General features: G+C 43.6%; 1 protein-coding gene across 3 annotated transcripts in view; it reads left to right on the forward strand.

The window, feature by feature from the left end:
* LOC140393136 (disintegrin and metalloproteinase domain-containing protein 12-like) overlaps nucleotides 1–23,489 on the forward strand; it is a 597,415-nt gene that overhangs the window by 73,309 nt on the left and 500,617 nt on the right. For 2 of the 3 annotated variants that reach the window (XM_072479211.1, XM_072479210.1), the window contains exons 2-3: nucleotides 3,541–3,674; nucleotides 18,995–19,068. In XM_072479211.1, coding sequence (XP_072335312.1) covers nucleotides 3,541–3,674; nucleotides 18,995–19,068 — 208 coding nt within the window. The remainder of the gene's footprint in view (nucleotides 1–3,540; nucleotides 3,675–18,994; nucleotides 19,069–23,489) is intronic. The other variant, XM_072479212.1, reaches the window with a different exon arrangement.

The raw sequence follows: 23,489 nt of genomic DNA on the forward strand, positions 1-23,489 counted from the left end.
TTCCCAGGCATTGACATTTCTTGAGGTAAGCCTTCAGGGTGGTATAAATTGGTTGTGAATTATAAATTCTCCCACCTCCCACTGATCTTCTGACATGTTTTTCATTTAAAGATTTTTCCAATTTACTGTGGACAGCCGACAACTCGTCCCATTTAAATGAACCGTACCTAACTCGAGGATCTTTGTAGCTGTTTTGCATTTCACTTTTTCAAACACTGCATTGGACCCAATAATGTTATTAGATAAATGCTCACATTTGTTAAGTTTAAGAATTAACTTGGGAAAAATTATTCAAATTTCTGGGCAATATGCGAACTTGATTGAGTATTGTGCAATAGTGTAGGAGGATATACATGGACTAACTGGTTAAATAAATAGGTTAAAGATGCAGTTCAGTGTAAAATGTGAAATCGTACCAGGGACAATAAACACACATTAATTTGTAGGATTTTAGAAGCTGTAATGGAGCAATGTGAGTTTGGTGTGCAGACTCACTAGTCATTAAACATAACAAGACAAGAAAATAAAAAAGGTACCTGGAATCCTGGCTCTTGTGACCAGAGAGATAGAATCTAATGAACGAAGATAACAAATGCAATTTAACGAAAACATTTCTATGTGTAATTTTGGGTGTGATTGATGGGGTGTTTCTTGACAGCCGCATTGGTGAGATCACAGCTCATATTTAACTGCACTCAGTGCCAAACATTAGTCCCCATGAGTCTCTCACCATTACTGGCTGTCTCGCTGTCTCATTCGCCAGATTCACGCCTCAGCATCCCACCGCAAACTAGGGGGAGCTGCTTTTAAATGTTACATCACCACTCACTGCCAGTCAACATGGCAGTGCACAGACCTGCTCCTCGCTTTGGAGATGCCGAGGGGGCCAGGCTTCTGGATGGCGTCGATGTGAGAGGGTACATCTTGTTCCCCTGAGGGAGTTGGAAGACCAGCAGCAGGGTAACCAATACTGCCTGGGAGGCCTTGGCAGCGGCTGTCAGTGTGGGCAGCATGACCAGGTGGACCAATGTCCAATGTCAAAAGAAGACCACTGACCTCCTCCGAGCTGCAAGGATAGTTATCACCTCTCTCCTGGCATCAGTTCCTTCTAACATCTCTCTAAGTCGCAACCCCCCCCCCCCTCCCCCACCTTCCCCCACCTCATACACTGCCCACATCCAATCTTCATGCTAGTTCCTTCGCAACCCCAGCACCCACCAACACAACTCCTTCATGTCCAGTTGCGGTGTCCACTCATGCCACCTGCTATAGACCCCCGATCCATCAAGTGTGTGGCTCACAAAGCCCTCCCTTTGTCCCTATAGGAGAAGATAGCCCATAATAAGCAGGAAAGAGTCAAGATGGAGGGGGTTGGTGTACCAGAGATCCGAGTCCTCACTCCTATGAGGAATGGACCCTGGAGATTGTGGGATTGATTGAGGAGAGAGACTAGTTGCCGACAGCGAGGTTGCCTTGCACCGCAGAGGTGAGGCAGGGAGTCAACAGTTGGAAGTCTGCCAGATCCCAGGACTCTGCTGAGTCCCAGTCAGATGCCAAGTCTCTGGACAAGGTTATCCTAAAGCTGATGCAGATGCTAGGACATGGCCATGAGATTCGGTGGCGGGAGAGGGGAGGGAGGGAAGGGGGGGGAGATATCAGTGCATGTGCACCTTGGGCAGTTCCTCCTCTGGGTTCCTATTCGGCCTGATGGGCGGCCGGGTCATCAGGATGCGTGGCGACCCCGTGTACATGGGGTGCTGCCTCCAGCCTGTCAATGCTGCTGCCACCTCCTCTGGTGTCTAACCTCCTGGGCTTCCACCAGTCATCATTAGACTTCGGAAAATCTGGAAATAAGTCCAACGATAACCATGAAAGCATTGCCGATTGTCATAAAAACCTAAAAACCCATTTAGTTCAGTAATCTCCTTCAGGGAAGGAAATTTGCCGTCCTCACCCTCCGACTTACATGTGACTCCAGAACCACATAGCGATGCAGTTGACTCTTAACTTCCCCCCATTGAAATGGTCTATGGAGCCACTCATTTCAGGGGCAGTTCGGGATGGGCAACAAATGCTGGCCTGGCCAGCGACGCCCACATCCCAAGAACAAATCTCTTGAAAAATCATCGGGCTGTTGTCAAGGATGAAGGAATACAGCTTTGGAAATAACTTGAAGATGTTGGGCTTATTTGCACTGGAAAGTAGGATAAGGAAGAAACCTTAAGGAAAGATCTGGAAGAAGGGTTAAGAAAAGGTAATTAAACTTGTTTTCACTTGTCAATAAAATGATAATGAATAGGGCACATATTTAAAATAATCACAACGTTGGACAAAAAGGGAGGCTGGAAAAATTGTTAATGCAATGAGTGATTAGGATGTAGAATTCATTGCCATAAAATATCATTGATGTATAGTCCATAAGGAATTTTAAAGATGAGATCAGATAAATGAAAGCTGGAATTAATATTAGTACAATCTTAAGATTCAAATATGTTGAAAGTATTCAATGTTTACCTTTGTGGAATGTGATGCTATCTGAATGTCTTAAATTGTTCAGATGCCAAGTACCAGCCTCATTTCAATCCCTTACTGTATTCCCAGGAGTAAGTGTTTTTTTCCCTATTGGAAATTAAAAGGTTTAAGGTCCATTCGAAGCAAAAGTAAATGAAATTACACAACATTATTGATCGTCAACTAGGTCAGTCATAATTCATTTTAATTTAATTCTAATAGGGAAGTGATTCTACCACAACCTGATGTTCCAGGTCCCCGCAATGAAAGAGTTGCTTAAACCCATCCTAAGTATGGCTAATGGTTTGAAGAACCTATTCCTATTTTCCACAACACCAATAGTAAAGACAATGGTATCAAGTAATGAACCAATCTTTTCTTATCTATTGTTTCCATTTGTTTGGTAACGATTGATTCCTTTATTGTTATTTTTCGGATTATGACTGTTTTCTAGGAATTCGATCAGTTTTAAAGGTAAATGGACAGCCAGTTGTAATTTTGTTCTCATTCTTGCTACTCGATGTCTGAAATTTTGTGATTCCCTCCTCCAATTTAGCATCTCTTTCTGTGTGGAAATGCAGGAACTCTGCATGGTACATCCTACATAGCAAACTGTATCCTATATATCGATGATACAGCATTTCACTAATATAATGTACAGTGCTCATCTAAAATGATTACATTCGTTAATGATATGAAGAAAAGATCCTTGTTGACATGTTCAAAAACATGAGGAGATGCAATCGCACTTGTTTTAACAAAACAGTCATCACTTTTGAGCGTTGTCTGCTAGAATTTGGTCTTATCTGGGGGAAATCTGAGTTATTGCTGATTTGAATCTAAGTTGGAGAGGATCTTTGTTGCAAGAAACGTGATAATATATGGCTTAATATGCTGCACTGTACCTAAGGCTACAAGGTGTAACCTTACATTTTTCACTCTTGACACATAAATGTATCTGAACAATTTGCCACATTAAAGTACATGTGGTCCATTTCCTGATCTTTAATAACAATGATGTATTTACAGGCAATATTTTGTCCAGTAAATTGTCATCGCCTAGGCAACAAGACCATCTAAAGCAGCTGCAGCCATATGAGCAAGTAGTTCCTTACCTCCTGGATGGAGATCACGAGAAACAATCTAGCAACCTTCATGGAAAGGTCAGCATCTTTATTTTTCCTGTTTCTAACCTATGAAAAAGTGACCTATGCCTAATTCTGCGTAAATCATTATTCGTACTGGAACCAAGTAAGCAAAATCATCACCAGGTACTTTTAATATCTTTCTAACACCTTTTACTCTGTTTCTGGATTTTTAAGATTGGAGCTTTGTCCAAAGAAAATTAAGTGCTGCTTAGTAGGGCAAAGCAAATCAGAGCTTTTTGGAAAAAAAATCCTACTTTGCAGTATTGACAAAATATATTAATATTCAATATCAGAGACAGGCCATTAGGCAAATATTCCAATTTTCACAGGGGGCAGCATCCAGCCAAATCCGACCTCAGCATATTTTAGGCAGTTTAAGTTTACCATAAACTCTATGCTCAGCACAGCTGCTCAACCTATTGATTATTTTCACTGTTACTTATTATTTTCCAGAGGATAACATCTTCCGACATAAGGACCTTTACAACTCTGCTGATGATTTTATAATAAAGGCCAGTACCTGGTATACTGAGGTTAATGAATGTGAACTTGTAATTGAAAAGTAAATCACATTGAATGAACATAACGTTTGTTGCTGGCTACTGGCAGCTGACTTTTTCTCTGGGCTCACCATTTTTTTTCTGTTACCCATCTAATTTTAGTGCTGCACTGATAGAATGCATATTTTATTAAAAGTCCAGAAGAATCCCAACATGGTTTACACTATATAGTCAGTTGAAGTTTTGTGATCACGTATCCATTCCTTTTTGACATAATTGTTATTCAGGATGTAACTAGTGATGTCCCTCAGGGATCTGTACTGGGGCTGTAGCTTTTCATTATATTTATAAATTACTTGGATGAAGTATTAACCGGGGGTGGGGGTGGGGGGGGGGAGAGAGAGAGAGAGAGGTTTGGCACAGTAAAGCACAGACTTGCGTCAATTCCTCAAGAGCAGGTAATGCCTGGGAATATTACTTGTGCGGCCAGTGATATGTTCTACATTGATACCAATGAAGAACACCATATGAGCTGCTCCGGCAACAGGCTGTGGTGCAGCCTGCCATGTTCGAGTCCCAGCTTGGGTCACTGTCTGTGCGGAGTCTGCACATTCTACCTGTGTCTGCTTGGGTTTCCTCCGGGTGCTCTGGTTCCCTCCCACAAGTCCCGAAAGACATGCTGTTAGGTAATTTGGACATTCTGAATTCTCCCTCTGTGTACCCCAACAGGTGCCGGATTGTGCCGACTAGGGGCTTTTCACAGTAACTTCATTGCAGTGTTAATGTAAGCCTACTTGTGACAATAAAGATTATTATTATTAACAATAGCCTGCGTAAGCAGCGCTGCAGAATGGATTTCTACCCCAGTGGGCCTTGTATCTTAAATTTGCTGATGGCACTAAGTTAGTTGGCACAGTAAATAATGTAGGTCAGGGCGGAACATTTGAAAGGGATTTTGATCGTTTAGGAGAGGACAAAACTAAGAGATGGAGTTCAATGTGGGAAAGTGTAATGTCATCCACTTTAGACCTAAGAAAGATAGAATAGAGTATTTTCTAAATAGTGGGAGGCTAAGGACATTGGATAAACAGAGATATTTAGGGGCCAAAATACTGAAATCACTGAAAGCTAGTTTTTAGGGATAAAAAAAATAATTAAAAAGGATATTAGAATGTAGATTTATTTCTTAAGAGGACTGTAAATGGAAGGGTTGGAAGCTTTATAGCAGTAGAGATCCCACCTGGAGTACTGCATCAATTTCTGGGCATCATATCTCAGGAAAGATATATTGGGCAACAGCTCAGTCTCACCAGAATGGTTCTGGGACATTAAAGTGTTCAATTACATGAACTGGTTGCATAAATTAGACTTGAATATAAAAGATAAGTAAGGTGATCCTATTAAGGTGTTTCTAATGGGTTTTTACTGCTTGGACTGGGAGCCCAGTGGCCGGGGTTCGGTCGTCTTCTTGATAGCTGACAATACTGCCATTGTCACAGGACTTCTGGAACACACCCCCACACCCTACAAGCTGACGCCACCCCCACCTCTTGATGGCTTACCTCCTTGTTGACTGTAAACATCATCAACTGCAACCTGATAATGGATATGAATGGTGAAGCCTCAGGTTTCAAGATTCCATGGAAAGTCTGGACAACCCTTATCCACTTGAGGACAGCCAGGGAAGATGTGACCACAAGTGGAACATGATGAAGAGCTCAAATTGTGATTGTGGCTATCCAAATCAGACCATTGCCCGCATACTGAACTTCTACCCTGGGAGATCCATTCCTGGTGACATCGCAACCATTTAAACAGCGTTAACCAAAGCCGTTGAACAGATTGTTAACTTCAACATCAAACTATAACTGCTTCCGCAGCAATACAAATAAGAATAATAATTAAGGTGTTCGTAAAGGATTTGATGAGTTAGATAAGGCAATCTTTTTCATTTGGTGGAGACAGGGGGCATAACCTCAAAATTTGAGCTAGGCTTCAATTCTCAACATCAGGGGAAATGTCAGAAAGCACTTCTTTGTAAAATGAGTAGTGGAAATTTGGAACTCTCCCAGAGGCCAATGGAGAATTTCAAAACTGAGATAGTTAGATTTTTGTCAAGCAAAGGTATTAAGGGTTAGGGAATCAAGACAGGTAGGAGTTAGATGCCGCTCAACCATGATCTAATCGACTGAAGGAACAGGCTTGGCCTACTCCTGTCCTTGCATTTTATGTGTCAATACTTGTGATATTGATTTAGCACTGGCTCTGCTCAGTGATTCTGCAGAAATGATGGTGAATGACTATCATCAGTAATACTGGAATTATACTATTACTTTCACGTCTCAACAGAACAGAAGCCATTTGGTAGTAATGGAAATGTGGGCAGGTTACTGCACCTTGTGATGGGGTAAATTGCAGTGATCTATGGAAGGGTGCCATTTTATATTTTTCTTGTATTCTTATGGCCATTCCTATTTATTCACTATTACACTGACTGAGTGGGATGTTTCATAATGATCACAATGAATCATAACATTTGCAGTAGGGACGCCCAAACATTTTCTTTAATGGACCACTCAGCTGTGTTTACATGTGCCTGCACTACGGGAGGCGGTGGCATAGCGGTATTGTCACTGGACTAATAAACCAGAGGCCCAGAGTAATGCTCTGGGGATCCAGGTTCAAATCCTGCCACTGCAGATGGTGAAATTTGAATTCAATTTTTAAAAAATCTGGAATTAAAAGTCTAATGATGATCATGAAACCATTGTCGATTGTCGTTAAATCCCACCTGGTTAACTAATGTGCTTTAGGGAAAAGAATCTGCCCTCTTTACCTGGTCTGGCCTACATGTGACTCCAGATCCACAGCAATCTTAACTGCCCTCTCATGGGCAAGTAGGGATGGGCAATGAATTCTGGCTCAGCCTGCGATGCCCACAACCCATGAACGAATAAAAAAACCGCACAGAGTTGCAATACAAAGTAGCGAATTCAGAAGAGCACATAGAAGAACATCTTTCTATGCTAAATTACAAACTATCTGCTTCAACTTGATTTGACGATTTTAATTTTTTGTCCCGTTCTGCATAAACGTTGGTTTTGCAGGCCATATAAGCCAGGATTATATGTTACTTGCAATTGTAATTTAGACATCTCTGATTCACAACAGAACATTGCCAGCACTGGCTCCTCCATTATCGCTGTCCCCAAGGTTCCACTCATAATCCTCTCTGGTAGTGGAGAGGCAGAACTGCATGTCGTCTGCATGCATGTGGAAGCTTCCCTTTGGCAGGCATAGGGTGAGCTTACACATGTATATAAGTGGCACCCAGCTCCCCCATCACCACCACTTACCTAGATTCCCCCACTGCTTCTGTGTTGTCAACTGTTTGTTTCGGATAAGCTGCGCATATTTCCGAATGAAAACTGGCAAGACTGAAAACATGGGCTAGGATGTTCTGGTTCCGCCTACGGTAGGAATCAACGCAGTGAGGACAGGAAAATTTGGATTCCATCCATTTTCTGCTCCTCCACCACAACCTTTGTACCTTTGCCGTTGATTCCATCTCCCTCCTGGCTGCTGTCTCATGCAAAAGCAGGCTCTCCCAACCTGGCATCCTGAAGGTGATTCTCCAATCCTGTCTTCATCACTTCTACCTCCATCCTGACTCTTGCTTAAGACTGTAAAAGCTCCTGGTGTAATGTGTTATGCCATGTGGAAGTGATTTGATGGTGTCATATAGCAATTAACATAAAACTGGAAAATCTTTAGAGTGTTGCAAAGCAACAATTTGAAAAAGCCCGGTGGTATGCACTTTAAGAAATTTGGGGTGGGATTGGGACTCTGCAGCAGCACTTCTAAAGTTGTTTCACAATGGAAAAATTGCAACAATTCGCAAAAACATAATAAAGAAAAATACTCCATATCACAGGACCTACATTCAATGCAATGACAGGTGCAAATTCAATGCACAGTGACATGTAATTGATGGGTTTGAGTGAAAGTATCATGGTTGACTGCACAGGCAACCAATAATACAAATGATTTCCAATGTGACCTAATGGGAAACTTATCAGTTCCATCCATTAGAAATAATAGGCTGTGTGCCTATGCAAGAACATTCGGCATTTAGCTATCTATATCATTAAGCAGAAAAGGTGTTCCCATTTCTTTATCCTTCGATATGTATTTACATAAAATGTATTAGGAATAAAATCCATTTATTTCCAATTTCAATGAAATTGCAGATGTAAATGGAAAATGATGAAAGAATGGTAGACAATGCAAACAGTGACATTAGTTCTCTGCTGACCTTTAGTATTACTCCAAATGGGAATAAGAATCTTACCAAAATGTTAGTTTTTTTAAGAATCTAATGTTCTGTGTTTAAGGCCTTGTTAAGATCATTACCAATTCCACAAACTAATCTTCACTAATATATGAAAATGATTGATCTCACATAATTTATTTTTTAAATATGTTAATTTTAAAATGTTGTAAATGTCTTTGAAACCTATGTACACCAACGAAATCCAAAGCAAGTTCCATCAATAAAGTCAATACTCTCCATGGAGTAATTCAAAAGCTGATGAACTGAATGAATTTCCAAAAAAGGGTGAAAGAACAGGGTTTAATTGTTAAATGATACATGGGCCTCTACGTTCCACTTGTGTGAAACTGTGGTGCATCTTTGGCATGGTAGATCACAGAGCTGTCTGGAACACTGGTAATTTCCGTCCCCTTGACCAGATTGCCAGCTTCACAGAGGGATTTGACTGTAGCAGAGGCTGAGGGAAAAGATTGGCGTTCGCAAGCATACTATGGCATATAGATCGTCAGAGCCACAGCTTGCCCTTGCATGCAACCGATGAGCAATTGGATGAGCGTTTTGTTTTTAAAACTCAGTTCCATGCCCTGGCCACAAATGACAGAAAATAGGCAGATCAGTATTGTCACACATCATTTCAGGTGAGAATTAGGAGGAACAGATTTCCGGATCAATTTTCCACTCCCACCAGTTCTGCCACAAAGTTAGTGGGAGAAAGGTGGAAAAATCTGGAAATTCATTCAGTTCATCAGCTTTTGAATGACTCCATTGAGAGTATTGACTTTATTGATGGAACTTGCTTTGGAGTTCGTTGGTGTATCCAGGTTTCAAAGACATCTAACTTTGGCACATAGAAATTTAACATTTGATGCAATATAACTACTTGAAAACAAAGAATATAAAAGAACAAAGAGAAAATCCAGAGAAATTGGACCAGATTAGAAGAGTGACACTGTACTGGGCATGATTATTCAATGGCTTCATTCTGTTCTGTAATTTAGTATGGTTCGATGATTTACTTTGGGACCTTATTACATAATATTTAATGTTGTGCAATTTTATACATTGATAATATACAGAAATTTTATTTGTTGTAGTCACTATTCAAATACATTTTCAACACAGAATATACTAATTTGTGTTTGAAATACAAGTACTAAAACTTTTCTTTCACTTTTAAAAATAGTATTGGTCGGCATTCTCCATTAACCTCCGCTCCGAGAGGGAATCTAATAATGCAGAGAATGGAGCGTCCGCCAAAAAACAGGTTTGGCGCCGGGCGCCAAGCCTGTTGCTATGGTCCGAGCCCCCGCTGCCGGCGGTGGTGTGTTACTTGCCAAGTTGGCGGGAACATGTAAATCAATGTTAAGCATGCACATGCGTGCAGTTAACGGGCTTGAAGTCCGAGTTTCCCCGCCCACCCCCAGCCGCTGCCAGGCTGCAGAGGGGGATTCCCCAAGGATCCAGGGTGTTGGATCCTCCCTTCCGTCAGACGACCCCCAATCAGTCACTCCATCAGACCCCCCATCAGAGACCCCTATCAGATCCTCCATCAGTCACCCCTGCCTGAAAGCTGAATAGCAAACTAGGCAGTACAATGCTTGGTGGATTGTTTATTTATCTTTCTCTTCACACTTGAATGCATCTCCATTAACCTGCCCTGCTTTGATGCTAACCACAATCTTTATAAACACTCTTGCTATGATTGACAGCTCATCAAAAGAAGTTAAGCGGCTTCACTTCCTCATTTTCACAGCTGAAAGCACTTCGCTGCTTTTGATGTGCTGCTTTGAAGACTTTTGTCTGGAGCAGTAGATATATGAAAGGGTAAGTGAAATGCAGTGATTTTTCACTGTGCTGCCTGGACTGTTCTTCAGCTTTCAGGCAGGGGTGACTGATGGGGGTGGGGGGTCTGATGGGAGTCTCTGAATTGAGGGTCGATGGGGCTTGCTGGGTGGGATCAGTGGGGGGAGGGGGGAACAGCACCTTGTCAGCGGATAGCTGAGGGCAGGATTAGCATTGGGGAGGAGGGGGACGTGCTGCTGAACCTCAGGAGCGGGCGTCCCGATACCAAGATTCCAACGGAATCTGGCGCGCTCTCCCCCGAGAGAGACTCGCACCTGGGCCCAGTGTCAGCACAGACCAGTCCCAATTCTCTGCTGGCGGGAGCACTTAAGCTCCAGAACGGATAATCCCGGCCATTGTGTATGTTGGCAATACTAAACTTATTAATCATCGGTTAATCTTTGGTATTGCTCACAGAGGGTTCAGACCTAGCTCATTCTTTAAACCAAGCTGGGTTAGAGGGTGAACTGACCTGGGAAGGTGAAAGGAGGGAGATAGATGGGAGGCAGAAGAGCGACGGGAAGAGGCAGAGGGAAGAGGAGAAGAAAGGGCTTCATAATCTATTTTTACCCTCTCTTATCCCCACTATGTCGAGTGGGGGTTTGATCAATTTCTGTCTTTTCTGCTTAATCATGGCGGGGGAGCAGATTATTATTTTATTTTATCATTTGTTTTTCGTCAGTTGCAGTGGGCAAGGTGAGGGTCAGAAGGTTGACATGTACTTTGGCAGTTATCATAAAATGGCTACAGCACAAAAAAGGTCATGTGACCATTTGGGCCTGTGCCATCTCCCAGTAAGATCAACTCAGCTAACCGCACTCCCTGCCCTTTCCCTGTAACCTTGCCATTTGTTTCTCTTCAGGCGCTTATCCAATTCCTCAGAGAAAGTCATGATTGAATTTGGCCCCCAACTCACTCTCAGGCAGCGCATTTGGTTTTTATTGCAAAATTGTTGGTTCTTTTGCCAATCGTCCTAAATCAGTCCTCTGGTTCTTGACCGTTCACCAATGGGACTACTCTGTCTAGACTTTTCATGGTTTGGAATATTGGGCGAAATTCTCCTACCCGCCCCGCCACATTCCTGCCCCGACCGGCCGGCGGGAGTCTCGTAACACCGGCCGGTCAATGGGGTTTCCCATTGTGGGGCAGCCCCACGCCGTCGGGAAACCCCCGGGCGCCGGCAAAACGGAGACTCCCGCCGGCGGAGAATGCGCCCATTGTTATCAAATTTCTTCTTCCCCAAGCAGAACAGCCTCGGCTCCTCCAATCATTCATCCCTGGATCCATTCTTGTAGTGCTCACTTAAGGGCTTAATCCCGCCACCACTGGTATTAACTCCATGTGGGCTTTTGGGGTGTCAGTCATTCACAGGCACTCAGTGCAGCAGTTACAAAATGCCTACTTCCACAATGATGCCGGCAATGTCGAGGCAGAAGGACATGGCTGCTGACTCACCCTCTTTTCCAAGCCGATGAAAATCACCAGCGCTAGAAATGGGGTGGGAATCTCAGACCCTGATGCTACACATCATTCTTAAAACCACCGGATACACTTCAACCCTGCTTCAGGTGAGAAACCTCAGCCCTTGCTGTCCAGCCAGCAGTTAATGCTCCATCTGTGCTTTCCGGTGCTTTCTATCAAGTAGCTGACATTCAGTAATCACTTCTGGGCAGTCTATTTGCAGTCCTTATGGGCGGTGGCCATAATTAAATGCTCCATAGGTTCAGAAGAGTTGCAGTCCAGAACAGAACAGGATCTGGGGCGGGATTCTCCCCTACCCGGCGGGGCGGGGGGTTCCGGCGTAATGGAGTGGCGGGAACCACTCCGGCGTCGGGCCGCCCCAAAGGTGCGGAATTCTCTGCACCTTTGGGGCCAAGCCCTCACCTTGAGGGGCTAGGCCTGCGCCGGAGTGGTTTCCGCTCCGCCGGCTGGCGGGAAAGGCCTTTGGCGCCACGCCAGCCGGTGCCGAAAGGACTTCGCCGGGCGACGCATGCGCGGGAGCGTCAGCGGCTGCTGACGTCATCCCTGTGCATGCGCAGGGGAGGGGGTCTCTTCCGCCTCCGCCATAGTGAAGACCATGGCGAAGGCGGAAGATAAAGAGTGCCCCCACGGCACAGGCCCACCTGCCAATCGGCGGGCCCTGATCGCGGGCCAGGCCACCGTGGGGGAACCCCCCGGGGCCAGATCGCCCCATGACCCCCCCAGGACCCCAGTGCCCACCCGCGCCTCCTTGTCCTGCCGTTCACAAGATGGTTTAATCCACGCCGGCTGGAGAGGGTTGACAGCGGCGGGACTTCGGCCCATCGCAGACCGGAGAATCGCCGGGGGTGGGCCCGCCGACCGGCGCGATTCCCGCCCCCACAGAATCTCTGGTGGCGGAGAATTCGGGACACGGCGGGGGCGGGATTCACGCCAGCCCCCGGCGATTCTCCGACCCGGTGGGGGTCGGAGAATCGCACCCCTGGTGTTTCAAGGCGTTGTTTTGGTCTTTACGGATTTAATTTATATTGTGCTCATTTTTAAATGGCATCTCTCCAGGTTTGCTATTTGACAGTTGTTTCATCTGTTGTATTCTCTACCTTTCAATTATAAATACTGTTGTTTGTCCCTTGGTTTTCATTTTCATAGGCCTTCCAGTAGATTTTTGACTGTGGCATTAATGCTTTTCAACACACTTTAACGTCTGGAACCAATCGTGGAAGATCGACAGAGTGGCTTAAACAGATAAGCCTTTGTTTTTTTTTTGTTTTCATTCAGACAATGGGCAGATTTCTCCAGTCCTTGTGATTCACGTTTTCCAGCAGTGTGGGGTGATAACAATGGGAAATCTCATTGACAAGCGGCGGGAAGATAGAATCCCATCACCAGCGAACAGCACACTGCCGAGAAACCCTTGGCCGGGGGACCGGAGATTCCAGCCCAAGATAACTTGCACCTTGAGGCTCACTTATTCTTTACGGTACTTCTGTTCAGTTTACTGGTACAAGGAAGGTGGCAATTACACACTTTCAAACCGGAGCAGCAGCTGATTGTTGAGGGTTAGTTATCAGCTGAAGTGCAACATTATGCCGCACCTCAGTATTGTCAATCTGTCACATAACATTGGGCGTGATTCAACCCAAAAATTTCTAAGGGCGCAATCCTACGGCCACGCTGCGCTGGAAAAGCAGCTCTCCTCAGCGCAGCATGGCCATTGAAAGCCGTGAGATCCTGCTTCTGGGACCTACCCGGCTTGCAACGCCTGACGAGATTCAACACGATCTCATGAGTCATTGCAATGTGGGCGGGATAACTTTTTGGCAAAACTGCATATTGGAGTGAGGCAGCTAGCCTCACTCGAATGTGCAGGTTCCCGAGGTACCTGAGGCTTTGGGATTCAAGCCCTTTGCCTCAGAGACCTCGGCGAGCACCATTTGGAATTGATCCCCACAAACAAGGACCAGATGCAACGGCACTTGTGGGGGTCTCCAAGGGGATCAGAGGCCCCCAGCTGCAAGCTCTTTGGGCAGGGTAGTGCCTTGGCACTGCTGGTGCCACTTGGGGAACCCCTGCCATATTGCATTTGGGTTTTGGGGGGAGGTCATGGATTGTTTTGGGGGCCTTTTAAAAATGGAATCCCGATCTTCCGCTACAATGGGGAAATTTGGCAAGCAGAGCTCCCCACTGTACAAAACAGGGTTATGTGTGGCCTCAACCGCACGTTCCCCGTTCAGGCCCTTTATTCAACACGAGTCGCATTGAATGACCATGTATTTCTTGGCACTGCAAATGCTGGGAAACACGTGGCTAAACGTGCTCGCTAGAGGACATTGTTCCCTTTTGCGAAAATAATCATCTTTATTGTCACAAGTAGGCTTCCATTAACACTGTGAAAAGCCCCTAGTCGCCATATTCCGGCACCTGTTCGGGTACACAGAGGGAGAATTCAGAATGTCCAAATTACCTAATAGCACGTCTTTCGGGACTTGTGGGAGAGTCCCCGAGGGAAACCCTGCAGACACAGGGAGAACGGGCAGACTCCACACAGACAGTGACCCAAGCCGGGAATCGAACCTGGGACCCTGGAGCTGTGAAGCAACAGTGCTACCCACTGTGCTACTGTGAAGCCCTGAGTAGACCTTCTTGTCATTGAATGTGTTAACATGCAAGACATACAAAGAGCAGGATGGCGTTAGCCACGAGTTGGAAGAAGGTATTTGTACTTTACCTTCCTTTAATCCCTTGGTGCTTGCATTGGGAAGGATATCAATGTTCAGATCTTCACTGGAAATAGAGGACTTCAAATGTTGAGGTCTTCCTCCAGTTTGAATGTCAATCTTAGCTCAGTTGATAGCAGTTTTGCCTACTCTGCCACAAAGTCCTGGGTTCAAGTCCCACTCCGGGGCTTGATTACAAAAATTAAAAGTTAGCACTGAGGGAGTGCTGCACTGTCGTAGTGCTGCACTGTCTGAGGTGCACTATTTTGGATAAGATGTTAAAGCAAGGTCCCAGCTCGAGTGGATATAAAATATCCCTTGCTGCATTTCAAAGAAGAATTAACCAAATGTCCTGGCCAATGTTATCCCTCAATCAACATTAAAGCAAACAGATTATCTGGAAATCACCACATTGCTGTTGGTGGGAGATTGCTGAGTGCAAATTGGCCACTATGTTTCCTATCTTGCAGCAGTGACTAGACTTTACTTCAATGGCTGTAAAGCACTGTGAGACAAAGCGTGAAAAAAATGCAAAGACATTTAGGTAAAGGCACAACTTTTGTGCTGTCCCTGTTCAATTTAATATTAGATGTTTTGCCAGTTACTAACTTGAAAAAGAGATCATTCATACTTAATCTTGTATTTGACAGTTGCTATTGAAATTTCAGAAGTCATATGTTCAAAATCCAAGAAAGTCATGATAACTCTTCCTTGGGATATGGGAAAAAAGCTGCTCTGTTTAATTTGGGGCAGTTGGGAAATCCCATGGGGTGAAACAGTTTTAATCCTAGACATGATTTTCCAGCTGTGTTTCTCATCATGGAGAACAAACACTATCGACAGCCGCTGCAAGTATAATCTGTTAACAATAAACAACAACAACTTGCATTCAGTTAGTACGCGATCAGAAAGCTACAACACTAGCCTAATTACGTTGCGTAAACATGTTTATGTACATTTTTCTGCTCCTAGGAATTCTGACTACCTAGTCCAAAATGCTTCCAGTATCTGATATGCACAGGGCAATTTTACAACTGTTCAGCTCATGAGGCCCAAGTTTGTCACTGGACATCTGGGTCTCCGCTTAAAAGTGATCGAAATAGAACCACCAAGATCCCCATTTCAACTGGGAAACAACTGAATCGTGTGGTTAATGCAGCTAGTTTGGAAAAACTTAGTTAGAAGCTTAATGGAAGATGCTCATTTCAGCAAGATGGAGCACTGCCATAAATTGGATTTATGACTCCCCTGAAGCCCATGAGCTCCTTTTACTAATAAAGTTAATGATTCCCATGTCATAGAAAAGGGAAGTGGGAACCATAAAGTGGAGAAAGACTAGAAATACTGAAATAGGCAGAATTTTCCATTTTAAAGCAACTTCCTCACTGACACAAGATGGCTCATTAATTAATGTGAAGTGTTTCTGATGACAGTGACTTCTGATAAACACACTATGCGAATCTCAGAAAGACAGGATAGCTTGAAAATTAATTAGTTAATAGTTGATACTGTTCAGAAACAGTGCAATGGCCAGACATGTTTGTTCTATCCATGTCCTAATAGGTATTAATCCCATCATTAAAAATGTTATATTAGGGCAGCACAGTAGCACAATAGTTAGCTCTGCTGCCTCATGGCACCAAGGACCCAGGTTTGATCCTGGCCCTGGGTCACTGTCCGTGTGGAGTTTGCACATTCTCCCTGTGTCTGCATGGGCCTCACCCCCACATGTGCAGGGTAGGTAGATTGACCATGCTAAATTGCTCCTTAATTGGGAAAAAAAATTGAGTACTCTAAATTTACAAATAAAAAAATAAAATGTTAAATTAGCAGCTAGAAGAATGCCATGTGTTAAGGGTTTGTGTGCTAGCATTGTGAATAGTAATTTCCAGGTTCATTTCCTTCAATGTCCTTTTTCTGATACAGGATATTTAAGTGGCTTGTGTATTTTTGGCCAGTATGACTTTACTAAAGTCCTCTTAAACCAAGATGGTAGGAATTTTCATTGTATAGGTAGAAATATGAAGAATTGCCTTTTTTTAGGATGGATTTGCCTTTTAAATAAACTTGGGAAAAATTTCACAAAATGCAGATACAAAATTAAACGGCTTCACGCTTTTCTCACAGCTAATGTGTAACAGATACAATGATTTTTTTGGCAGTGGGACAATAGCAAAGACATCACAGCTACTAGGAAGAAAGCGAAATCTAACACTCAAATGCTTTTGAAGGAAACACCTCTCTCTGCTTTGAGCATGCCTGAATTCCATCTTTTGGCAATATTAGCTTCAGAACACGCAGATTATATTACCCACAGATGCCAGGAGTTCAGCCAAACTATAAGGAGATTTCTTCATCACTGTGGGGTTTACTCTTGAGACAGCTTTACAACTATAAATCATCTGTTTTAGTTTTCTGTGTTAGCTAAGGTTGTAAGAGAGAGTGAAGACTTAAGTTCAAATTTGTGCACCAGATATTTCAGTTAAAGGGGTAGAGTTTCCTGGATCTGCAGACAAACTAAGCAATGTTGGTGTACCAAATATCAGAACATTAGGTGAGTCAGAGTGCATGCCTATTACAAAGCCCATTTACCTTCAGGCACCACCCACCATTTTCGATATTGGCTTGACCCAGGCAAGCAAATGCATCTTGAGTGAAGACCCTGGAAAATCTCCCTGAAAAAGGTGAAAGGTGATAACTATTTCAAATTACGCAAATCATGAATCAAAGAATGGAACAAGGGGTTGGATTTTAGGCCCTCCTGCCAGGCACATTTTCATTAGGGGAACATGTTGAATATGATGGATGGCTAGCCAGTCACCTTCCTGCCTACTGCCCCCACCCCCCAATCATTCCATATAAAACGGTAGGTGGGTGGTTGCCAAAGTTGGCAGTCCACCTGCCATTTTTAAAAACATAATTTACAGGCAATTGAGATTGTTTTTTATATAAATTTAGAGGATCCAACTTTTTTTCTTTTCAATTGAGGGACAATTTAACATGGCCATTCCACCTACCCTGCACATCTTTGGGTTGTGGGGGTGAGACCCACGCAGACACGGGGAGAATGTGCAAACTCCACACGGACAGTGACCTGGGGTTGGGATCGAACCTGGGTCCTCAGCGCTGTGAGGCAGCAGTGCTAATGCAGTCGGTTTGTGCAGGCTGGCAGGAGTGGGTAGGCCCTTTTTTAAAAATCCAGACTGGTAAAAAGGTGGAACGGTGGGAGGATACGTACTTTGGGAGTGGGCATTGGGGGAACCCACCCAAGAAGTGTCTCTTCCTCCCCCCTCCCCCGCCCTCCCACTTTGTCACTTCCCGTCTGGCCAAAGAAACCTGCTCTCCCACCCAGCTCACCTCCCTCCCAAGGATACCCAATTCTTACCCATCCAAAACCCAGGACTTAGCTGGGTCTGGATGCCATGGCTGTGATCATCCCAAGGCATACTTGTAGTCCCATCAGCACCCACTGCAGAGTTCTGGCGCTGCTGAGACTGCTAGGGCTGCTGGTCAGTCAGATTATTCGGGTTGCCACCAGAATGCCCCCCCAACCGTCCTGGTAAAATTGACCCCAAAATTTTCATTCCTACTAAAAGGCATAAGGGAATTCAAGATGTAGCAATTCAGTCTTTGTATTGCAATAGGACTGAGTGCTGTGCATTTTGACGAGACCTGATCTGTTCAAAAGGAGGATACATATAGGCGCATGACTTAGTGCTTGGATTTTCGATTGTTGTCACGTTGGAAGATCTGCATATTAAGTGTCAGTCAGGCATTTGACCAAGGACCCAGAGAAATCCTGCCTTCTGAGATCTGCCAGGCAATAAGAGACTGGCAGTTCGTTATTGCAGGCAGTGACTGCCAGAAATGCACCCACCAGTGGCCCAGGATCAGTGAGAGTCTCCAGGTCACATGTGAGTGAGGGTGGGTTGGGGGGGTCATGGGTGAGGTGGAGATGGTGGGTTGGGAGCAAGGGCAGGATGTTGGCTCTTAGCGGGCCCCCCCCCCCCTTCACTTTTCCTAATGCCTGGTCCCTCAATGAGGTACTGATTGCCTGATCATGAGGGTTTGTTTGAATACTGGCAGAGGTGGGCTTGAGGTGCTGAAGTGTACAATTATTGCCACTTAAGAGCATTCTCCCTCCCACCCAATTAAATGCCCCCTGCCTTCAAACTCACCTTGTTGGAGGGCATTAAATTCCACCAACATTTCCAACATTCATGAACTGGACTTTTCTACACGCATGCTGTATACACGATAACAGCTAGGCTGCTCTGACTGTAATGCATATAATACCAGAGCTCATTATAGCCCAGCAAATAGCTGGATAAAAACCACAGAGGAATCCGATGAATTTACTAAATGCTACCGCACTTCAAACAATCTCAGACACATTCAAATGTGAGTTTGGACTACCAATATATTTTAAATACTGTTTTGTGATTTTTGTATTTTGTACCACAGGGTCACCCTAAACGGGCTAACTTCCTAATTGAAGCTGAAGGCAAACAGTTGATCATTGAACTTGAAAGAAATGAGTGAGTAGTTCTTATGTAGTCTGTGCTACAAATTGATGGCATATGTAACGCCTAGGGCAATAACTGTGTTCTGCTTAATGATGTGTAGCTTCTGGTAAACATATTGCAACTCTAATGCTCCTATATAAATTTAAATTACTTTCAACTGAAATAAACGTTAATCAACACATTCTAAGATTCTGCTAAATATGCTAAGTAATATTGAATATTCTTTTAGATCATAGATAAAAGTTCAAACTTATTTGCAGCGTTGCTTTTTATCTTTGCCTGCTGATGAATACGTTGACAAGTTAGTGCATCTTGATGACCCTGCTGCTTTTATGAGTAAAACATGTCACAGTATTATTTATCATCAATCAAATATTTCCACCTTGGCAGAAATGGTACTTTGAGTTTGCTCTTTCTTGTCTTAAATAAATCTGAACCTCAAGATTTCAGTTAAAGATTTTTGCCATGAATGCTCCAGCAATGATTGAGTTGTGGGCATCATGCTCAATTCTAAAGTTGAAGATTACGGTTTTGGCTTTTAAATCTGGCTCATGAGGATTAGACAGCCCTCAAGTGTGCCGAACAAAATCACCCTTTTTTGTATTATGTAACTGCAATAAAAAGAGACATATTTTGGTGTTGGTAACATATGCGCCCAAGATGGACGTTTCTGTAAGTTGTTATGAAAAATTGCACACTGCGATTAATTTTGCAACTCAGGCAGCTGCTGTTCTGGAACTTTTCCCAATTTTTATCCCATGGATGCATTATGATCGCAGTAATGTGAAGAGAGAGAAATGGACCCTGATGCTACATTTTACGAAATATTGGTTTGCCGTAGGTCATTTCAGTAGCTTGTAAGGACACTGAACGGTGATGATGAGTTCATCAATGCTGATGTGTAACCAGTATTTCAATTGCTGCAACAAACAACAAAAAAAAGCAGTGAACATTGGGCTGTCGGAGACCAAACTCATTAATCCATGCGTAAATGTGACTGTTCCATCATTGCTGATTAGGTTGGGTTTAAATTGAGCCAGCTCATGTATCTGTATGGAACATTCTCTGTGATGTCATCTGGATTCAGATAGATGTAGATTTCATGGATTTTAATTGGGATAGGGATTCGAATAATATTTTAAAGTAAATGTTATTGAGGATCAGCAACTGAAGTCCAGCAAGAGTCAAATGCTGTTGAATTCTGCTTAGTTCCATAGTACACTGAAAAAAATGTTTTTATTCTATGCTTTCTGTTAGCACTACCGATTATGTTGTAGACAGCATATATAATGATTCTTTAGCTTGGCTTGTCAAAAAACGACCAAAAGAAAAGGGAACTATACTGTGATAAAGCTATATTTGACCAGTTTATTAGCACACTGTACAGTTGAAGCAGAATTCATGATATGAAAAACAACTAATAGTGCTTTTCTTCAGGAAGGAGGGGAGCAAGGTAATGGATTTCCTCATTCTACAATACCATTAAAAGACAACCTTGCATATGGTAAAATACTGGTTGTTTATGTATTGCTACAATTAATTCATATTCTTTGAGATGTATTGGGTAAAAAGTCATTATTGGACGTGTGTGGCGGAGCATCTCTATATCTGAATGGTATAGCTATTTTTTTAAAATTTATTTACAGGATGTGGGTGTTGCTTTTATTACCCACCCCTAGTTTCCCTTGGGAAAGTGGTGGTGAGATGCCTTCTTGAACTTCTCCAGCCCTTGAGGTGTAGGTACTCCCACTTTGCTGTTAGGGAGGGAGTTCCAGGATGTTGCCCCAGCGACAGTAAAGTAATGGTAATATATTTCCAAGTCAGGGTGGTGAGTGACTTGTAGGGGAACCTCCAGGTGGTGGGGTTCCCAGGTATCTGCTGCTCTTGTCCTTCTAGATGTTAGTGGTCGTGGGTTTGGAAAGTGCTGTCTAAGGAACCTTGGTGAATTACTGCAGTGCATCTTGTAGATGATGTGGAGCTTCTTGAGTGTTGTTGGAGCTGCACTCATCCAGGCAATGGAGAGTACTCCCTTGCACGCCTGTCTTGTGCCATGTCGATGCTGGACAGGCTTTGGGAGGTCAGGAGGTGAGTTCTCGCTGTAGGATTCCTAGCCTTTGACCTGCTCTGGAGCCACAGTATTAATATGGCTAGTCCAGTTCAGTTTCTGATCAATGGTAACCCGAAGGATGTTGATTGCTGCCCCGATTATGGAACTTGAGCCTCATTTTGAACAAACTAGCGCGAATAGCCAGCCAATGAATGGTCAATGAAAATCTTATCTGAAAGCTACTGATAGAGCCACGACGATTCTCAGGTGAATGGAGCTTGGAGGGAAACAGGCTGGGCTGGGGGGAGGGAGGGCAGAGTTGGAGGCGGTGTGTAAGTGTGTGTGGGGAGGGGGGAGGGGGTTGGGGGTTGAAGATTGGAAACAAAATTGGGGGGAACAAAGAAACAGGGACAATGGTAGATATTCAGGGACTTTGGAAGGCAGAGTGGATTGGGTGAACTGAACCTGCTGGTGGGAGTGGGTGAGGTTGGCAGTGATGGGCAAGGGGGGAGGTTTGTGGAATGGTTCTGTATTGATCAGGGAGTAGGAGTGATGTCAACCTGCATTCTTTAAACATGGAATCTGTAGGTACACTCCAGCTCCTCAAAAAATGTATTTTGTTGCTAGCAGAAAACCCCAAAGTCTGGCCTTCCTGAGTGCAGCCAGGCTAACCAATCTTGCTGCAGGGGTGACAGCGTGTCAAATACGTGTCAGGCCTTATTCTCTAAAATTGCAGGGGGCGCACTTCCAGCTGAAGACATTGCGTGCTCCCTTCCTGTCGTTTGGCAGCTTTGTCGGCTGAATTTATAGATTTTAAAGTTTAAGATAACAGTACCTATTATTGTTATAAGACTTTGCATTCACAGAGATTGAATGATTTTGCTTTTCCTGTCTATCAATGTGGATCTCTTGTTACTGAAGGATACATTTTTGCTAATACTGTTACTATCATTTGTGTCGCTGCACTTCAGTGCAATATTTTCTTATTTTTTAAATTTCTGTTCATCATTGCTTTAAACTCAGATTCACAACAATTCACTTTCTTTTCATTTGAATGATGAGAGTGAGTTGTGAAAACAAACACTTGGGGGAGCTGAGTAAAATATTTGCACTCTAGAAGAAAAAACAGTTGACAAGCCAGTGTCTTGTAGCTTGACCTTAATGTTAGCTAATCAAAATAAATAAAAAATGTTTAAGTAAAGAAAGAATCAGCCTTACTGGATACAGTTACAACTGCAGCATGTCAGTGGAATGCCCAAAACAGACTGGAGCAGTCGGTTCAATCCCCAATGTACCAACAAAGCCTACAGTTAACGCTGTTGCTAAGCAATCTCCTGGTGACCAAGGAAGTGCCACTTGACTGAATGGAAAGTTTATTTAACTGACCCTGCTCTGTCTACAATTAATCATGTACTTGAATTACTTTCTGCCCGCAGTATTCTACCAATAATGTTGACCTTGTCATTCATTATTGCCAAATTCAATATTGCAGTGAGGTGCATTTAAATTAGAGCAGATTAATATTACATGTCAAATATTTCATAAATATTTCAAGACTTTCATTTTCGAGGAAAACATCTATTATGTTTGCTGTTCGTTGGCTGCTAAACTATCAAAAATCAAAACCAAGTAGATTAGGTATATTAAAGTGCTCCATTATTTTGGCCCCTAGCACAAACTCCCTTGCCCACTGACGCTGTCCCTGGCAACTACCTGAGGCTGAAACAGACTGTTTGCAAACTTGGTGTCATGTCTGAGTTTCCGACCGCATACCTGCATCATCTCTGCGGTTGCGTATTTCCACCTCAGTAACGTCACCACCCCTGCCTCAGCTTGATTGCTGCTCAGATCCTCATCCGTGCCTTTCTTGCGTCTAACCTTGACTATTCCGTTGCATTTGTAGTTAGGTGCCCAGGTACTTTCCTCTGTAAACCTGAAGCCATCTATAACTCTGCAGTATGTCTGAAAACGCACCAATCCAGGTTCACCAATCATTCCTGTGTTCTGTCAGACACCCTGGCTAGAGTGTGGTCAATTCCAGCCCTACCTGAACCGGAGTCACAACACAAGGTAAATTAGGTGTTATGTTAAAGTATCTGAGGACCTTGGCTGAATCCAATTAACTCCAGTCAACAGGTTTGTAACCTTTTGTTATGTACAGTATTATAATTAAACTGACAAAAAATGTAACTGACTATCTAATACTCCCACCCCACTCCCTTTCTAACTACCCCACTCTCGACACACACACACAGACAAACAACACAGAGAGGAAAGGATGATTGTGAGGTGAAGAAAATATTAATTAAAAATAAAAGGATAAAGGATTTTTGCACAGAAATTACTTCTGGTTAGTGTCTTTCTGAAGTTTAGCTTTTGTTTCGGT

This window comes from Scyliorhinus torazame, chromosome 16 (assembly GCF_047496885.1).
Source record: "Scyliorhinus torazame isolate Kashiwa2021f chromosome 16, sScyTor2.1, whole genome shotgun sequence".
In the NCBI taxonomy this organism is placed as follows: domain Eukaryota; kingdom Metazoa; phylum Chordata; class Chondrichthyes; order Carcharhiniformes; family Scyliorhinidae; genus Scyliorhinus; species Scyliorhinus torazame.